At 41.1% G+C, this 20,349-nt stretch overlaps 1 protein-coding gene across 1 annotated transcript in view; it reads left to right on the forward strand.

Annotated features, from left to right (window-relative positions):
- The window catches only part of tbck (TBC1 domain containing kinase), a 148,690-nt gene that overhangs the window by 32,206 nt on the left and 96,135 nt on the right, over window positions 1-20,349 (forward strand). Inside the window, exons 5-15 of the mRNA XM_042345361.1 lie at window positions 6,111-6,184; window positions 9,100-9,241; window positions 11,778-11,838; window positions 11,932-11,993; window positions 13,002-13,063; window positions 13,485-13,633; window positions 14,253-14,385; window positions 16,914-17,013; window positions 17,674-17,723; window positions 19,429-19,558; window positions 19,979-20,077. Coding sequence (XP_042201295.1) covers window positions 6,111-6,184; window positions 9,100-9,241; window positions 11,778-11,838; window positions 11,932-11,993; window positions 13,002-13,063; window positions 13,485-13,633; window positions 14,253-14,385; window positions 16,914-17,013; window positions 17,674-17,723; window positions 19,429-19,558; window positions 19,979-20,077 — 1,062 coding nt within the window. The remainder of the gene's footprint in view (window positions 1-6,110; window positions 6,185-9,099; window positions 9,242-11,777; window positions 11,839-11,931; window positions 11,994-13,001; window positions 13,064-13,484; window positions 13,634-14,252; window positions 14,386-16,913; window positions 17,014-17,673; window positions 17,724-19,428; window positions 19,559-19,978; window positions 20,078-20,349) is intronic.

Genomic DNA, 20,349 nt, shown 5'->3' on the forward strand with positions numbered 1-20,349 from the left:
CACAAACTAATGTAATGAGCAGACTGTAGCAAATTGCAAAATCGGTAACAAATTAAAAGGAGGATTCTTTACTAGTTAGTAGCTGTGACTATCTGTAGGTGTCCTGGTATACTCGGACATGTTGCAGTATACAATGACAGTCTGTATTTACTTGTGTGATGTCTCGTGGAGCCTGGTACGGGAGAGGACGTTAGCTGCAGAGTTCTGAATGATTACGTTGTGTAATATAAAATTTCAGTTACATTTTCTTATTTCAGGAGCTTTTCAGTGATAATAGTATATCACTGGCCTACTGGCATCCAGAACTGCTGGGTTTATTTGGTCAGCTGGAAATTTGACACATGCAGAAACCCTGCTTCTGAGTATTCAAACCAGACTGAGACTAATATTTTCTTTTTTTTAAATTTATCAAACTTACAGTAGAAGTATTGGCTTGGATATTTTTAAGCATGGTGATGAGTTTCCGCAAGTTTCAGAAACCCAGCTGACTAAAATGAACTCACCTGTCGTTCATGAAATGACTGTAAGTGTCCTTGCACTTGATACAGTGACATTTCCATTGGGAACAAGAAGAAATTGCATTTATATAGCATCTTTCATGTTCGGAGAACATCCTAAAGCGCTGGACAATTGAGGGTTTGCATCTATCCTAGGGTTTGGATGGGAGGGGTGGGGGCCTAGGGTGGGGGGGGTGGGAGACGTGATGAAGAAGAAAGAGGTGAGAGAAGGTGCGAATTCCACAAAGTGGGGGCAGAAAGGCTGAACATCCACGCGCAAAAAAGGTTGAAGGTCCGAACAACGATGGTGTGCGGGTAAAGTGGGGGACATGAAGCAAGCCTGCCTCTGAGCTGAGGGAGCTGGTGGGTTGGTAGGATTTGAGAAGGTCACATAGGCAGGGTGGGACAAAACCATAGAGGGATTTAAAAGGAAGGATAAGGATTTTGACCTCGATCTTCTGGGGGATAGAGAGCCAGTGGTGCTGCGCAAGGATGGGGGTGGTAGGCTCTGATAGCCTGGTTAGGGAGAGCACACAAGCTGCAGAGTTCTGAATGGTCTGCATCTTATGGAGAGAAGAATTGGGAAGTCTGGCGAGCAGGGAAAAGCCTGGACATGATAAAAGCATGGGAAAACAGGTAGTGGCTGAAACAGGCAATGTTGGGGAGGTGGGAGAAAGCTAAACGGGTCAGGGGACAGATGTGGGGTTCAATGGACAGTTGAGATTCAAACAAGACACCAAGATTCAGCACTGGTTCTATGAGGTAGGGTGTGCATCCATGCAGATTAATGCTGTCAGCGCCTTGCATTTGATATAGCACCTTATCCTGCAGATAAATGTCAACAAGACGGAAGCCATACTGTTTGGCTCCCACCGACATCTTCTGTCCCACGGTTCCGACCTGCTCAACCTACCCGACCTGTCCTTAAAACTCTCCGAACCCATGCGCAACTTAGATGTTAGGTTCGATCCCCAGTTATCCTTCCTCCCTCACATCTGGTACCTGACCAGGACTGTTTTCTTCCACCTCCTCCACATTGCCCATCTCCGACAAAACCTCACCCCAAAAGCTGCCGAAACCCTTGTCCATGCCTTTGCCACTTCTCGGCAGGTCTAGTCTAACACCCTCCTCACCAATCTCTCCTCCTCCATTATTCACAAAATTTAGCTCATTTAAAACTCCGCCGCCCTCATTCTCATCTGCACCAAACTTCGTACCCCGATTACTCCAGGCCTTGCCAAACTCCACTGGCTTCTTGTCACAGAGTGGATCGACTTCAAGATCCTCACTCTAGTGTTTAAATCCCTCCATTCCTTGGCACTCACCTATCTCTCTAACCTCCTCTCTCCCCACAGCAGTACCCGCTGCCTCCGCTCTACTGGTTCCGGCCTCCTCTGTGTCCCCTGAATCCTCCGCTCCACCATCAGCGGCCGTGCCTTCGGCCGCTGATCCATCTCTCAACTCCTTCACCTCACCCCCTCCTTCCCCATCTTCAGGTTGCGCCTGAAGACCTTCCTTTTCGACCTCGCCTATGGTCACCTTCCCCTTACCTCTGACTTGGTCTCGGGCTCCACCATTGTCAAGCGCATGAGATGCCACCCGGCGTGGAGGGCGCTAAGTAAATGCAAGTTGTTGTTGTTGCATCAAAACATCTCATGGCGCTTCACAGTAGTCACTGCTACGTGTCGTGACTGTATATTTGTAGATGAATCTGCCAGTCAATTTATGCACAACCTATATTGTTGTTATATTTCCGCCACAAAATAGGAGGTGAATGACCCGTTTATTTGGAGGGTTAACAGCTTTTTTCAAATTGTCATGGGATCTTTAACATGCACCTGAACAGGCAAAACCTTGGCTTCACCTTCATTTGAAGGTCGGTACATTTAACATTCCGTAACACTAAACTGGAGTATCAGCATAGACTTTGACCTCAAAGTTCCTGACGCATGACTTGAACACATCATCTTCTGATCTAGAGGCAAGAATGCTACCAACTGAGCCAGGCTGACACTTTAATGATCAATTTAATGGCAAGTGAATTCTGGTAAACTATAGCTTGCGTGATCTGATGCAGAATATTCATTTCCCCAATATGTTTGTAATAATCCTTACTTAAGAAAAAATGTAAATGTTCAAATATCTTTACTTGAAACAAGGTTGCTTCGTGCTGTCATCTGTTGTCTAACCAGAATGTAATGTACAGTGGCCAAATCTGAATACCAGTTTGCAGTTCCCTGTTTCATGCGTTTCAAAAACATGCATTCTCTTTTAGTTCCTTGGCCGCATGCTAATTCTTTTAAACCTTTTGCACATGTCACCTTTTGATCCCGTTACTTAAGGGATTTGGATCTTTTAGCTCCGCTGCCTCCCCTTCCCCCAGCGGATCAAATTCAAGATCCTCGTCCTCATTTTCAAATCCCTCCACAGCCTCCCCACCCTATTTCTGCAACCCAATTGCCCGGCCTTTCCCTCTGCTCAGCAAACACTGCCTGTTTCATATCCCCCGTCCGATCCAACCCCTATTGGTGGGCGATCCTTCAATCATTTTTCGTCTGTTCTCTGGAACTCCATCCTGATCCTTCCTCTGTGCCCCTTAAAGTGGGATTTAAGATGGATAAAGAGAGGGTGAGGCGCAGGGATTGAAGCAGGCAGTTACAGAGGTTTAGGGGCGTAGTGATTGAAAGTACAGCTAATGATGGTGAGCATAAAATAATTAGTAGTTTTTAATATTAGTTTATTCCAGCCATGAGGAAGAGCTGTGCTTTTCTATTACCATTTGGATTTGTGAAAAAATGGTATTCCACTGTTCCCTGCCATCCTTCCAGCAGTAAGATACGAAACAGTCTCACTTTTTATTCCCCTCTAAATGTTCTGAAGCTAGACAATGATAATTTAACAAAAATAGTTCTTAAAGTATGTTAATGTGCGTGTACAAATAATGCACCTGATCACTGTAAAAATATAATATCTTTACAAAGCAGTTTTGTGTACAGGTGCGCCCATCTCCTGTAGCAATTGGTTATAAATGACAAGCTACTAATGTTCATCGTTGTATCCAGACCTCTATTCATTGGATCTCTGTTCTGCCTGATCCAAGAGTGGAGTGACTCAGGCAATATAACTTGGTGCTGTTTATGTGGAAGCTGTATAAATGCTTTAGAGGTGCTAAAAACTAGGTTTCATCTTGATCACTTTGTACTAGGCTCTTTAATGTGCTTACGGACTATCGTTATTGTCATAGACTATTACAGTGCTTGGCTCTAAAGAGGGAGCTGCCTGATTGTTAGGACAGAACTTTCAGTGGGAATTTTGCTTGGCATTAATTAATGTAGGGTTACTGCAGCACAAAAACAACTTGCATTTATATAGTGCCCTTCATACAGGTAGCATCTCAAACAAGAGTCAGAGCTTGTCACCGAGTCAGAAAGAAAAGAGGTGAGATGACCCCTGTTCTGCACCAAGTTGTACACCACCAGTAAATTATTTGTGCTGATGCTTCAGTACAAATAAATTACTGGTGGTGTACAACTTGGTGCGTTACAAGGAATTTGCCATGCTTAGAGACAGCATATTGCTGAGAGGGATGTGTAGCTTCTTGGATTATTTGAAAATGTCAGTGGTGAATGAGAAAGGTGTCTCACACATCACCTAGAATAAATGTGTTCCATTTACTTTATTCTTCAATGGACTATTTATATAGTCTATTTCTAACCTGCCCTTCCTCGCAAAAGTACTAGAACAAGTTGTTGCAAATCAACTCCACACACACCTCTCCTCCCACTCCCTCTTCGAACCCCTCCAGTCCGGCTTCCGCCCTGCCCACAGTACAGAGACTGTGCTTGTGAAAGTCACAAATTACATTCTCTCTATTTGTGACCAAGGGCTTCCTCTGCCTCCTTGTCCTCCTGGACCTCTCCGCCACGTTCGACACAGTTGATCATGCCATCGTCCTCCACCACCTTTCCTCCGTCATCCATCTCAGTGGGACCGCACTCACCTGGTTCGAGTCCTACCTCACAAACCGCCAGCAGTACATCTGCACAAATGGCTTCTCTTCCCGTTCTCACCCGGTCACCTGCGGGGTACCCCAAGGATTCATTCTTGGCCCCCTCCTCTTTCTGACATCCGCAGACATGGGGTACACTTCCACATGTATACGGACGACACCCAACTCTATTTTTCCACCTCACTTTGCGACCCCCAGTCCCCTGATGTTCTGTCAGCCTGCCTGTCAGACCTCAGCGGCTGAATGAGCGCAAATTTCCTTCAACTGAACATTGACAAGACGGAAGCCATACTCTTTGGCTCTCGTCAACGTCTAAAATCACACAGTTCTCACCTCCTCCCCCTAAAACTCTCCAAACCAGTACGCAACCTAGGCATCAGGTTCGACCCCCAGTTATCCTTCCTCTACCACATCCGGTCCCTCACCAGCACTGCTTTCTTCCACCTCCGACGCATTGCCCGTCTCTGCCAATACCTCACTCCAGAAGCCTCTGAAACCCTGGTCCATGACTTTGTCACCTCTCGGCTGGACTATTCAAATGTCCTCCTCGCCAATCTCCCATCCACTACCATCCATAAAATCCAGGTCATACAAAACTCTGCTGCCCGCATTCTTACCCGCACAAACTCCGCTCTCCGATTACCCCAGTCCTTGCCAGACTGCACTGGCTGCCTGTCCCAGAGAGGATCGACTTCAAGATCCTCACACTAGTCTTCAAATCCCTCCACTCCTCTGCACACCCTAACTCTCTGACCTCTCTGCTCACAACAGTGCCCGGTGCCTTCATTCCACCGGGTCTGGCCTCCCCCTTGTCCCCCGAGTCCTCCCGTCCACCATCGGCGGCTGTGCCTTCAGCCACTATGCCCCAAGGCTTTGGAACTCCCTTCCTCACTCCTTTCGCCTCACCCCCTCTCTTGCTATTTTCAGGTCTTGGCTGCAGACCTTTCTTTTCGACCACGACTTTGGTCACCTTCCCCCCTCCCCCCACCCCCCGCAGCTCGGCCCCGGGATCCATTACTGTGAAGTGCTCTGAGACGCCGTCCGGCGTGGAGGGCACTATATAAATCTGAGTTGTTATTGTTGTTGTTATATGTTATAGATTTCTCAGATAATCTCCCAGATAAAAGTGGTCATTCACTTCAAAACTGCTTGTGCGTCATTGCTGCATACAAATTGACTGCCGTTACATTCAGTTATACAAGACAGTCACTACACTTTACATTATATCCTGTGATGTGAAGTGCTGTGAGACATCTTGGTGATTTGAAAGATGCACTATCAAATGCAAAGATAATGGTTCTTATTGTTCCCTTTCCTTGTAAACTGTGATTATCATTTCCACTCCCCCACCCCTTCCCCCTGCACCACCATCTTGGGTGCTTAGCCAGCAGTGTGAGGGGCTTTGTGATATCTGAATGGTGATATATAAATTGTATTGAATTATCTCCTACTTTTGGCTCAGAATTGTTTTTAAGAGTCTAGCATCCAGTTATCAACAACAACTTGCATTTGTATAGTGACCTTCACGTGGGGTAGCTTGTTGGAGGGCTTAATCATTGCCAAGGACCTGTTTTAAGATTTTTTTTCTTATTATCTAATTGCAGAATCACGTCAAGCTGGCTAAGTTTGGCCTATATCACATGACTGGTTATGGAGCTGATGTTGACTTTCCTATTGGGTAAGTGCACGACGACGGCTGAAGAAGATTAACACTTTTTTGCTTTGCCCAAATGTTTCACAAATGTATCATAGGTAATTTAAAATGTCAAGGTGAACTTTCTGTCAGAATTCCTCAAGTCCTTTCAAGTCTTGCTGATGATCCAGGCTGGCTGTAATGTCATCAGCAGTGCCCTGGAGTACTGTGGACCCGCCTGATTCAGGAACTGGGCTACCAAGACCACCACAGAGGTTTGGCTTGATTCTGACATTTCATTGACAAATGCACCACCTTAGATTCAGTTCTATGGGAACCCACTACCTCCTCCCTCCCCTCCCCCCAGGAGGATAGCTCCAGGAAGAGCTGCACTATTGGCGGTACTGTCCTTTGGATGATGCAATGTTCTGCTTGTTGGTTTGTGTGAAAGATACAGATCCCAGGATATCTCAAAGAAGATTGATTCCTCTCAAATATTACTCTCTTATCCAAACCAAATTCCCTTTAAACAGATTAAATAGCTCTGCTAATGTAAATAACATTTATTTCTCACTGTTGTCCTGCATTATTTTTCATAGTTGTAGCAGAACCAAACATACAGTGGAAACTTCAGTCCAAAATATATCAGATGGGTGGATGGAAAAGCATCAGTCAGGCTAAAATGTTAACATAGGTTACAGTTCTAAAACTCTAATGAGGAAGCCTCATAGTGTTTTTGAAATGTTCTGATCTTTGCACTTTGAAGCCATCATATCTGTAAACGGTGTCAATTTACTTTAGTTGCCATCTGGGAATAATGATAACCCTGATCCACATCTGGAGAAATAATTATTCAAGCAGGAAGCACTTATGTACCTTTTGAACCAGTAGAGTTCTGCTCTGTTGCTAATGTAGGGCAACAAGAAGGAAGGGGAAAGGAGATAGAATCAAAGAATTATACAGCACAGAAGGAGGCCATTCGGCCCATTGTGTCTGTGCCGGCTCTTTGAAAAGAGCTATCCAAATCAATCCCACTCCCCCGCTCTCTCCCCATGTCCCTGCAAACTTGTACTCCCCAAATAATTACCTACTTGTCTCTTAAAAGTTGTTATCGAATTGGCTTCCATCACCCTTTCAGGCAATGCATTCCAGATCCGAACAACTCGCTGTGTGAAAAAATTTATCCGCACCTCCCCTCTTTCTTTTGACAACTATTTTAAATTGGTGCCCTCGAGTTACTGACCCACCTGCCAGTGGAAACAGTTTCTCCTTGTTCACCCTGTCGAATCCCCTCATAATTTGAAATTTTTTATTAAGCCTCCTCTTAACCTTCTCTGCTCCAAAGAGAATAATCGTAGCTTCTGTAGCCTCTCCTCATAATTGAAGTCCCACATTCCTGGTACCATCCTGGTAATTCTGCTTTGCACCCTCTCCAATGCCTTACATCCTTCCTAAAGTGTGGTGCCCAGAACTGAACACAGTACTCTAGCTGAAACCTAACCAGTGTTTTATAAAGGTTTATCATAATTTCCGGACTTTTCTATTCTATGCCCCTGTTTATAAAGTCTAGTATCCTGTATGCTTTTCTCAACAGCTTTATCTACCTGTCCTGCCACATTCATAGATTTACTTATATGAACCCCCAGGTCTCTCTGTTCCTTCACCCCCTTTAAGATTATGCCATCTATCTTATCCTCATTCTTCCCACAAAATGCATCACTTCACATTTCTCCACATTTCTCTTAACCTGCCACGTGTTTGCCCATTTCACTAACCTGTCTATGTCCTCTTGCAGTCTGCTAGTATCCTCCTCACTGTTTACTACTTTTCCTAGCTTAGTATCATCTGCAAACTTGGAAATTGTACTCCCTAGAACTAAGTCCAGGTAATTTATATAGATCAAAAAGAGCAGTGGTCCCAATACCGACCTCTGGGGGACACTTCCCTCCAGTCAGAAAAAACAAACATTTTTCTCACTGGAGACATGGAGAATCCAAAGATATCATCCTACACTTATAAAGGGAAAACATTTGTGGATGGGAGGGTAGAAGAATGAAACCAAAGCACTAAAATATAAAGAGGAGGTTAAGAAATGGATTGCTCCATCTCGAAAACAAAGTCTATATTACATCTGTCATGTGTACAGTACATGTTGTGCTGAAGCTAAATTGATTCAGCCTATTATTGTGTCGAGTTGCACCTTTTAGAGAACTTCATTCTATTGAGGTACAATAATGATCACACCAGGCAGGCTTCATGATCCAAACAATTGCTGTCACTTAATCCAGAATAGGATATTTATTTGGAAATTCTGTGTCCATTACATACTGTATTATTAACTATACCTCAGCAAACGATTAATCCATCATTTAATAATATTATTATTATTTAAGTAAGTAATGGTAACATAACATGTAGGAGCAGGAGTAGGCCATTTGGCCCTTCGAGCCTGCCCCGCCATTCAATCATGGCTGATCGTGGTGTCATGACATTTCACAGGAACAGGGCAGACCGCTGTTCGGGTGTTTCCTTTGAAGTGTAGCTATCAGTATTTTGTCATTGGAAACATGCCCAGCACACCTGAAGGTTGTTTGGCATTGGCACTTGAGGCTGCAAATGGCATTTGTGTAAAAGCATCCAATTTTACTGAAGCTTTTGTGAATAAGATGGATTCTACTTTGAGATCAGCAGCTGTGATTGACAAATTCCATTAGACCAATTAGACTCTAAAGACAAGAATTCAAAATATTTTTTCAGTAAAAATAATTGTGCTGGAGAATTATTTTTCATAATTGTTGCAATCAACTATTTGGAAATCATCTTTATAAGCCCATTTACATTTTTAAGCAGCTGTTCAACTTGCTTCAAATGTTCTGTGCCTTTGGGGTGATGGACTGCTGGCTGATCTCAGCGATGGAGTAAAACTACCAGTTAATGTGTATTTATTGGATTGTTTTCAGATATGCTTCATACTTAGCACCTGAGGTCATTGCGGAAGGATTGGTGAAGCCCAGCGATCACACTCAGAGCGAGAGGTTTTTACCCTCAGGCCCCAAAGCTGATGTGTGGTCCCTTGGTGTGATACTCTTTGAACTTTGTGTGGTATGTTATAAACCCATCTTTTCCATCTATATAAAGAGGGATAGCAAATTCTTATACAAAGTTTCTGATCATGAGGATGTAATTTTAAACCTGAGCTTTTAATGTCGAGGAGCCCATCAGGCAGCTTAAAGATCAAAACTTTCAATTACAGAAGAGTGTTAAAGTAACAAGTTTTAAGTGTGACATTTAAACTGTGATCCCGGACGGGCATAGAGAGGTAATAGGCCCCAAACAAGATAAGAGATTAGAACAATATTCTTCTTCCATTCACTCCCTTCCCACACTCAAAGTGGTACCTCAATTAGCCTTGAGAGCTTAAGTGACATGTTGTGTGAAAATCATTCGTAGAATAGGCTTGTTTGACAATTCGCGTTCCCCAGTTATGTTTTATTTGAGGACATGGTACGATCGAGCACTAAAAGCAATTTCCAGCAAATTCAAGGAGTAAAAATCATTCGTACCATGAGTTAACCCTTGAAATTCATTATAACAAATCTTCTGAGATAACCTATTTCTCTGATCCACTTTCCCTAAATCCCACTAAACACAACATTGGTGCAGTCTGTGAACAACAGTATGAGCAATAGTAGGAAGTGGTAGGGGTTAACCTTCACATGTTTTACTGTAAGATTCCCAGAAGCAGCACAAATGAAATGCACGCAATAAGGTATGTTTAATCAAATTTCCAAATTCCAATTTGGCAATTCCAACCTGTCTGGGTCTGTTTGATTAGGATACTTTCAATAAATAATTCTTTCTTGTGTTATAGTCTATAAAAACGTCCCAGGTAATTTTGTTTGTTACTAATACCTTTAATTAAAAGAAGCAATGAATCACACAGTGTAACGTCAGATTTTTCTAAATAAAAGTAAATGTTTGAATTATTTCCATTGTTTAAATGGAATTGGATGCCTGTTTCTTTGAGTACATTTCAGCTTTTTTTAACAGAAAGTGTGACTCAATACTTCTCATTTGTCTCCTTTTTATATTAAGCATTGGTCACAATGTGGAGACCGAATTTCAGAACGTGCAGTCCAATAGCAGTAATAATAATAATAATAATCATTCTTTTATTTGATATCGCGCCTTTCACATCAGGAGGATGTATCGAAGCCCATCGCAGGATTTGCTGTAAAATGAGCTGTGTGTTTTGTAGGTAAATCTGGCAGCCATTTGTACACAACAATGGCCAACAAACAGCCATGAAATGAATGACCAGTTTTATCTGCGAATTATTGGCTAGGATCCTGGGCGAAACTCTTTTCTCTTTTTGAATATTGCCATGGGATGTTTTTAATGTTCACCTAAATAGACAGACAGGACCTCGGTTTAACATCTCATCCGAAAAACAACAATGCAGCATCCTTCCAGCCCTGCAGTGGAGTCAAGACTGTTTTTCAAATAAAGTATATGAGTTCAAAGTCTTTTTAATAGGCGTTAATATTTGGACATTGAAGCATAGAGGAATAAAAACAAATTGACAAACCAGAAGTTCACACAGCAGTGTGAAAATCTCTCTATATATATATCAACACTTTACAAGGAACATATTGTATTGGGAAGAGTGCTGTCTGTGGGGAGGAAATTTCATTCCAATTCAATCTGTGAAGTTTGTAATTGTGGCATAAAATGTGAAACACACAGTTTACAGATGGATGGGAGGTTTCTTTTAGTGGAGGAAATAATTTCTGTACCAAGAATTTATATGTTGGAAACAATTTGTTCCTTTGCCAAAAGTTAAACTTCATAGCCTAGGTTTAGGAACTGTCTCCTGTGTCTAATAATCTTAAAAGAGAATGTAATCCATAAAATTTTTGGATTTCTTACAATCATCTTCTCTTGCTCATTAGTTAAGATTAGTTGAGTACAGTTTGTAGAAACAGTGAAGAATTGAGGCTTGGACGTAGACTATACAAATAGATGCAGAATAAATGTGTTTGCTGGAGAAAACGATAATGTTACAAAACAGAAGCCTTTATTCAGAAAAGAAGGCAACTGTGACAACTGAACAGTCATATGGTAAAGATTACAGACAATTAGTGATGGGAACAGTCATGACATGCTGAATATATTCTAACCACATGTGGTGAACAGGCTTAACGTGGTTGTGGCTGAGTTCTACCAACACAGTGATCACTGCATCTCTTCTGTTTTTCATATTTTAATTATTGCTATTCTTTTTAAATTTACATTCAGTTCCAAAAAAGAAAGAAAATGCTATGATGGGGGTAAAATTCGTATGGTATTAAAACAAGTGCGTGTGTGTGTGGTCCTTTGTTTTAAATTATTTGTATGCTGTTCAAAAGTGCTTCCCTAAAGTTCAATTGGGTAAACAAGTTGTCATTAGAGATCATTTTGGGTGAAGAAGAGAGGAACTATTGGCTGTATCCCATTGCCTTTATCACCTGGATACCTGTCTTCAGAAATATTGTCCCAGATTCAGCTTATTTCACACACATGATGCAAATTGTTGATGAAAGACCTTATTTGTTAAAAAGATCTGTTTAGTTCTGATTTGCTTGCTTTCTTTGTTTAGGGTCGTAAACTGCTTCAAAACTTGGGCATTTCCGAAAGGCTAAGATTCATTCTAAATCTAGGTAAGCTGTATGTCCCAATGTGTTATGTGTTGATTTTTATAATGTACCATGGTGAAAGGAAGTACCTTGTCTCACTGCTGGTATGTTTTGCAGGTTGTGTAGATGACATTAAGACTGTAATGGCAGAAGAGCATGGCTGCTGTGAGATTATTAAGGTTTGTTGTCGACTTTGACTTTAAATTTTTACCAATGTATTTAGTAACCATTTTAATATAAATTTTACTGCACAAAGGCTTGCAAGTTCCCTTGGGGGTGATGTCAGTGAAATAATATTGACTATTCTAATTTTCTAGTGAGACTGAACATATGCTTAAAATTATCTACAATAATCAATACGTCGCAAGTCATGACAATGGCAGTTTACACAGAGCTGAAACTGAACTGATCGAAAGCTAATCCAGTGATGTCAAACTGAGCACAGAATGTGACCATTCGGAAGTGGATGATAAAAGGGAATTATTCTGCTGTTAAGAATTGAATCTTGAATGACAGTGGGTGAAAAATACAATGCCTGATAATTATGACATTGCTGATAATTGCAGCCCAAACCAATTGAGAATTCAGCACAACAATTTTACCTGAAGCCAAACCAAAGTGCTGACACTTATATTCTCTCTAATGAACAGGCTGCTTCTCAGGATATCTAGCTCAAGCTCCCAGTGATCATGATCAAATCACACACTGCCATTTTCATCAATAATTCTACAAAACCTAGCAAATTTTGGTGGGCATGAAAACGTAATTATTTTACAACATAATGACAAATTACATTTGTATAGCGCCTTTCATGTCGGGAGGACGTCCCAAGGCTCTGGACAATCAGGGATGTGGACCCGAGCAGCAGTTTGAGATCAGGGAGGGTGGCCGAAGGCACGGTTGAAGAGAACGTTCTTGAGACATGCCTTGTAGGAGGCAAGGGAGGGAGCGAGGTGGAGGGATTGTGGAATGGAGTACCAAAGGGTGGGGGCAGAGAGGCTGAAGGCTCGATCACCATTGGTTGGGAGGACCATGCCGGGGACGTGGCGCAGGCTGGAGCCAGCAGAACAGAGGGAGTGAATTATTTCCTTGGCTAATTTCATTGAAATAATTCCTCACTCGCATGATTTGTAATTTTTTTGTGTACCTGGCTGTCAAATTTATCACTTGTTTCCATCTTATCAAAGGAATTACCCAGAGATGTTTTAACACTGTTGGGAAAATGCTTCACGTATCACCCTTCTAAAAGGCAAGTAATGTACTTTGACCACTTCAAAGAAAATATTTTTATTGTTTTTAGAATGGTTTTAAAAAATAGAAAGCGTTCCTTGTGATGTTTGCTTTACAAATGCAATCTTTTTTTTCTTTGTATCTGTGAAGCGCTTTGATACATCTAGAAGACGTGAAAAGCGCTATATCAAATGCAAGGATTATTATATATATACTAATTGCTGTTGGTTTATTGTACATCAAACTGAGGGATGATACCTTGGGATGGGTGCCACTTGACACTAATTAAAGTTGCGCTCATTACCAACAGCTCCTTCCTTAGTTCACAGGCAAGGTCTCCTCCTACTGCCAATTGTGGGAAAGACCATTTTTCTACAGTAGTAAAGATTATAACATTTATTTTGAAGTAATAAAACTATATCCACTAATATTCATTGCAGGCCCTCCCCAGCTGAACTGCTGCATGATGAGTTATTCAGTGAAGTGTCTGGTTTATACAAACCATATTGCAAACCCGTCAGCCTATTTTCATCCTCTCTGCGTTGTGCTGATCTAATTATTCCTGAGGACCTGGGAACTCTCTGTAAAGGTAATATTTTCCTGAAAACCCATGATATCCCAGAAGCACAATACTGTACTGACCAGCCAGCTTCCAGCACTATAAAATGATTGCCTTTTGGGTCATCATGTTGCACTGATGTAATTTCCTGTGTGTTGTACATCGGCTGCCCACTGACAAGCTTTCCTGCAAAATGATTTAATGGGCATAGGAAGTGCTGCTAAATCATTTCCCGAGCGCTGATGATATGGATGTTACTTTGCAATAATCAGTGGTGTTTTTTGTGCATGGCATGTATGGGTGGCACTCAGGACTTGACTTCAGTGACTCTTGACATGGATGATCTGCGTGAAGTGGTGTCGGATGCTGTGAAAATGAGAAGCAAGACTTCTTTCGACTTCTTCCCCACAGACCTTAATTTTTTGTATCAAAAACGCTGCTCACATTATACAGAGGTCACCCTGTGCTCGTTGGCAACAAATTTGAATGTCTACCATTTAATTTGCTAACAAAAGGTGTACTGACTTGAGGGAAATTGTGCAAGGCGGTCGTATAGAAATTTAACATTTTGAATTGTGGAAACCTTCGAACCAGTATCCCCAGGTTTGGAACGGTACAATATTCTCTTTCAATTGTTATTTTTCTGAAGGTGAGGAATATCTTTTGGAGCGGTCTATTGCCGAAGTCTATTATCTGTGGTGTTTGGCTGGCGGAGACTTGGAGAAGGAACTTACGAACAAAGGAATAATTCGTTCGAAACCACCCATTTGCACTTTATCAAAGTAAGTTGTGAAGTTTTAATGGTCTACCTGTGTTTTGTTTACCAGTGGAGCCCATTTATTATAGTTTGGCCCTGTTACAACGTGCTTCTTTATAGGGCCAGTGCTGTTGTAACATGGTTACAATGTGGGCTCCATTCACGATGCTTATGGGTCATCATGCTAAATTGATTATTGTTACCTTTTACAGTTCTTCTGTTGAAATGCACTTTTACTGCTCCTTGTCTTTGTTCCTGGCTTACATCACTATATTTCTATTTGCTTCGTTTTAGATTAATCAGGGCAACAGTTTGATGTGTTTATGGTATGTACTGGGAGAGCCACCAGTCCGATTCTGTCCCTGTGATGAATGAAAGGCTTGAGGAACTGGGTCTATATGAGGGGGGAATAATCCCTTCAGAAAATAAACAAATCTTTTTTTTAAACATTTGGTTACTCAATCTATGACTGCTTGTGAGACACTGCTTTGCGCAACGGCTGCCGCATTTCACATACAAAATATACAGTCAATTCACTTTACAGAATATCCTGTGCAGTGCTGAGAAGTCTTAGTGACATGATAAGGTGCTATAACAAATGCAAGGATTATTATTATTATTATTATTGCGGGAACAGAGGAAACTCTGAGCTTTTCTTGTCAAAACCTTGCCTTTCTGCAAGGAATTCACCTAATTACAATATTTTGGTCTCTTTGGCTTTTCACTTTGGGTTGGGGGAAGAAGGAAGAGAGCAACAACTAGATGACTGATAACCAGAGAGGATGATTTTCATATTAGCCGGGAAATAGAGCTAGAGAGATATTCCAGGAATCGATTAATAGGTGTCTGGGCTTTTTTCCACTCTTTGTGTATCTATGTGTATATAAGATAACTAATTGTGCATGTTCACAATCAATCACCCCCCCACTGCAGTCTGTACAAGAGCAGTCCAGTATACCTAGTCAAAGGCTATGGTGACCTGAATTGAATTAGCTTTGGATATTACAGCCATGTTATAAAGTAAAAAATAGGTGTTCACATGTCCCTATATACAGTGGAAGGCGGTTACCCCGGACACATCGGAGGCAGCCAAGGTTAGCCAAAATACCATTCCTGTCAGGCAGAGGACGTCGCCAACACCATATAATATATAATAATGTTGTTTCACCTGAAGCAATGTTAACTAACCAAACATAAAACTAACCAAACATACTCAAGATGCCAAGCATTTTAACCTGGGAGTTAAAGTTAAAATCCTGTACCTCCCAGAATTCAATAAAATACATTTATCTTTATTTGGCTGCAAAATACCAGCAGAAAGCAGCAGCGCTTCCTCCCATTATATAAAAAAGATATTTCCCAACTTTCACCACATAAATTCTGGTATTTGTTGAACCCAAATTTTCAATTTGTATTTGTTAGGCGGGTTTTCTTTTAAATCAGACTCCTATTAATGAAAGGTTATTAAGCTTAAGAGTGAGCTATTCCATAAGGCTTTATATACACGTTCAACATTATACTAGTAATTATAATGTTTCCTTTGTGTGTTTCGTGATAGGATTAATGTTTCTCTTGAAGTCATGAGGCTTTATTCTTTACAGATGTTTGTTTCAATTTTACAGGATTTTAATCTTTTTTAGGTCTTTTTTATGGGAACTTTTATTATTTGAACTGTTTTCTGTCTCTCAATATAAATACGCTAAAAGATTGGTTCATCTTCAGAAGAAAAAATATTCCTAGATTAAGTGGGTGTAAATATAAATGGAATGCATTGGGGTAATGTAAAAAATCAGTAGCCGACAATAGCAGCCAATAGTGGGCAGTGGTAATAATACATATATTTATTCATTTCAAAATGCTGCCAAGGTGGTGTTTCACTCTCACTTCTTTAGATTGGGTTTTTATTTTATTTTTAATTAAAATAAGAAACATGGAATTACAATTTATAAAGAAAGTGCCTACTTATAGCAACTTGTCACATCAAAATGTCTCTAAAAATCATTTGTGACTGCATGCAAGCAAACGTAACAACCATTTGCAATTTCTTATTCTATTTTAAAATTAAGCTCTTCCTTTGGTTCATGTGAAAGTGATTTTTGATGTACTCTTGGGTTTCAGGTATTGACTAAAATCCTTCACTGTCATTAAAAAAATGTTTATGAACATTTATAATGCTTGACTGTTGTAGTGCATTGTGAAAGGAAAAGGGAGATTCTCCCAGTGTCCTGCCCAACAATGCCAGATTAATGGGTCATTCATCTTGTGGTAGTTAATGGTACCTTTCTGCTGCAAATGGTTGCCATGTTTGACTGCACTAAACTTGACAGTAATTATTTTGAAAAGGTTTTGATGTTCTAAGTTACTTTAAGCACGCAATTTAAAAAAAAATCTTAAAGTTTAGAGGAAGCTTCAGAGTAATAATGTGCATAAGGATAATAATTCTCCTCCACTCTAAACCAAAGGGAGGACACAACCCTGAGCTTTTATCAGTTTGCTTCTGACATTTTGTACACTTTAAGAACGTTTCACTTTTTAATCTGAACTTCATTTAAGCTTTATACTGGAAGATGGAGAAAGCTTTGGACAAGGACGGGATAGAAGTTTTCTCTTGGACGATACAACAGTAACACTGCCGTTATGCCAACTCAGAAATGTAAGTGCTTCTTTGAAAGTGTTTATATCCCCTTTATCTTAACTAACACAAACTTCTGTTTAAACTTACCCACTCGCCCAATTGATTAATACTGGGACCATTATGAAGCTTTCAGTATCTCATGATGTGAAAGGGGTTGTATAAATGCAAATTGTACCAAACGGATTGCCCAACTCATGGAGCAAGGGGTCCTCATCCCAGGCTTCTGGCTCTGACCTTCTGTAATCTGTTTCTCAAAGCATTGGAATAACAGTCAAATCACTTTTATGTTTGCAAAGTACTGCTTTCTGCTCAGCACTTTCCCTTGATTCTTCCCATTGAAGCCAGTAACTCACCAGCCTCAGGTTATCAGAAATAATGTATGACCTACTACAATACTATATAATGCAGTGAGTTTGATCACTGTGCACTTTGTACTAAGGTGCAGTGAAGAAGCTCATTTTTCTTCCAATTTCTATCTCAGTAGTTCATCGTTATCAGTTGTTGGACAAAGCTGCTTTGGCCAAGAGGAGTTGGACCCTTCTCCAACTTCGATGTGGGGTTTTTGACTGAGGACTGTTTAAACTGGTTGGGGAATCAGTGGTGTATAACCAATAGTCTAGCAATGATGACATGTACATTCAGAATATGAATTCAGTATTTCAACCTTTCTTATCCTAGAGACTGAAAGATGTTGCTGGAGAAGCATTCTATCCTCTGCTGGAAGATGAGTGAGTAAATGACTTGCATAGATACATAGGCATAGAAACAGGGAGATCCTCCAGCCACTCTGCCCCTAACCTCTGGAATTCCATTCCCCAATCACTCCGCCTCACCCCCTCCTTAGCCTCTTTCAAGTCCCGCCTCAAGCCCGTCTTCTTCGACCATGGCATCAGCCACCCCTCTTCCCCTCCCTCCCTTCTCCCCCCTGAACCCAGGTCGGGTCTGAAATGCTGTACTCTGTCCAGCACCTTGGGACGTCCTCCCGACATGAAAGGCGCTATACAAGTGTAATCTTGTTGTTGATGCAGGCTTTTAAGTGACTTGAGCCTGTTCCTCCATTTTATATGATTGTGGCTGATCTATACCTCAAGTCCAGTTACCCACCCTTGCCCCATATACCTTAATACCCTGACCTAATATTTATCTACCTCCATCATGAAAATGTGAATGGATCCAGCATCCACAGCCTTTTTGGGGAGAGAGTTCCAGATTTCCACTACCCTTTGGGTGAAAAACTGCCTCCTGATTTCACTTCTAAAACGCCTAGCTCTAATTTTAAGATTATGCCCCTTGTTCTGGATTCCTCTACCAGAGGAAATATTTCTCTGCGTCTACCCTATCAAATCCCTTCATTATTTTTTAAAAAATTGTTGATCATTAAATAAATACACTTATTAATCAACAGTAAACAATACAAGAGTGAGTTTCAAAGTTGGGGATTCAGGGTAACACTGGAAACTGCACAAAGACATAAGAACATAGGAAATGCTAGCCCAAAGAAGACAAAGGTCCATCCAGTTCACCTTCCACGATCCTGGCAGTTGCATGCATATGTCATACCCCAAACTAAATACAGTACTGTATCCAAAGATATTATTTCCTTTTGAAAGAATCACCAAAACAAAAAAATCAAACAATTTGTGAGTGACCACTGAACTCTGATACTCAATTGCAAACTTCCTTTGTTTATTCTCTAATCTGTAGATTAATCAGCACCACAAGACCTTCCTCAACTGAAACGTTCTGGTAACAGGTCACTAGAGCTCTTGATAGACTGTTCTAGGAGGTGTGTCATTGTGACACTACCCTCCTTGAGGGGGAGGTAAGCAGGGGTCTCCTTTGAACTGAACTGGCACCATGGTGACATGTTTGGCAACCAAATGTCAGAATCCAGCCTATCTTCTATGACGGTCTCAGTTATCAGACATCTCGAATACATGATAAGGCGCTATATCAAATGCATGGATTATTATTATTATCATCCATTTCCTGAGCTAGATGGGTCCACAGTTCTCCAAAGTACTCCAAACCCCTAACATGTAAGGAGGTGCTGGCTGTACAGCAGTGGGAAACTTGCCAGCCAATGCTCTCAATGGCAAGCTATGCAGTTATAGCTGGTTAAACTCTAGCAGTGCCCAATGCACAGTATAGGGTTCCCAAGGTTTGGATCTTACCAACCTGCACCTGATATTCTTTGGAATTAAGTAAAAGGGGCATATTCCATTCCTGACGTGGGAATTTCCACGTGTAGGCAGCATACATTGAACTCTCGGTTTCCGCAACTGTCAGTCATTCAGCTGGCCTGACAAAGGTAGAAAAATACACATCCACAAAATATTTGTGACTTGCACTTCACCAGATCCTGCATCTCTTTGACAAACTTGTGTTGTGAAAGATTTGATGTAAAGTACAACAAATCATTGTGTTTTTCAGGCAGTCCAATATGTCACCTTCAAACAGCAACCATGATCTATCTGCATCAGCCACACTGCCGCTCATCATTCGTGAGAGAGACACTGAATATCAACTGCACCGAATCATCCTTTTTGACAGGTTACTGAAGGTTGGACTCAAGTTGTTGCTAAATCTTCTGAGCAAAGCCGTGATATTTTAGCCATGTCTTGATATTTATCATTAAATTGTAATAAACATGTTAACATTTTTACAGGTAGATATATTGAGACCGAGGAATCAGAAAAAAAATTATCAACTTGCACTTACCTAGTGCCTTTGAACATAGATGGAGTGACTCAAAGAAACTTGTGGGAGCCTGTAATAGTGGGGTAGGGGGAGATAGATGAAGGTCAAGGAGAGAAGTTTTAAACTGGTTTGGAAGAGGAGAGTGAGTGAGTGAAGCAAAGAGATTTCGGGAGGAAGTCCCAAATAGTGGGGGCAGAGTGAAAGCTAAAATAATATTAGGTATGAAAGAAGGCAGAGATGAGAGCATATACACATCTGAGGCATGCCTATATTCTTTCTGCAGGCCTACCCGTACAAGAAGATTCAGATTTGGAAAGAAGCAAGGGTTGACATCCCGCCATTAGTGCGAGGCTTGGCCTGGGCTGCACTGCTGGGGGTGGAGGTAAACAAAAAGAAATTTGTTTTAGATTTGTTTTTCATATGCTTTTATTTTCTACAAAATCCGATTCCCATTGAGATTCTTCAATTAGGTCTGTATTTAGTGCAGCTGCTGGAGAATAGTGCAGCCAATACTCCAGAGGCTACAATCTTTGTCTTAGGTTTATATTCTAAGCCAAAGATTATAGCCCCTGGAGCATTGGCTGTACTTGGGGATTTGTTAAAATGCATTGGCACATGAGTAAAGGAAAGTTACTTCTTTCCATTATAATTCAT

The sequence above is a fragment of the Callorhinchus milii genome, unplaced genomic scaffold (assembly GCF_018977255.1).
Source record: "Callorhinchus milii isolate IMCB2004 unplaced genomic scaffold, IMCB_Cmil_1.0 Scaffold43, whole genome shotgun sequence".
Lineage (NCBI taxonomy): Eukaryota > Metazoa > Chordata > Chondrichthyes > Chimaeriformes > Callorhinchidae > Callorhinchus > Callorhinchus milii.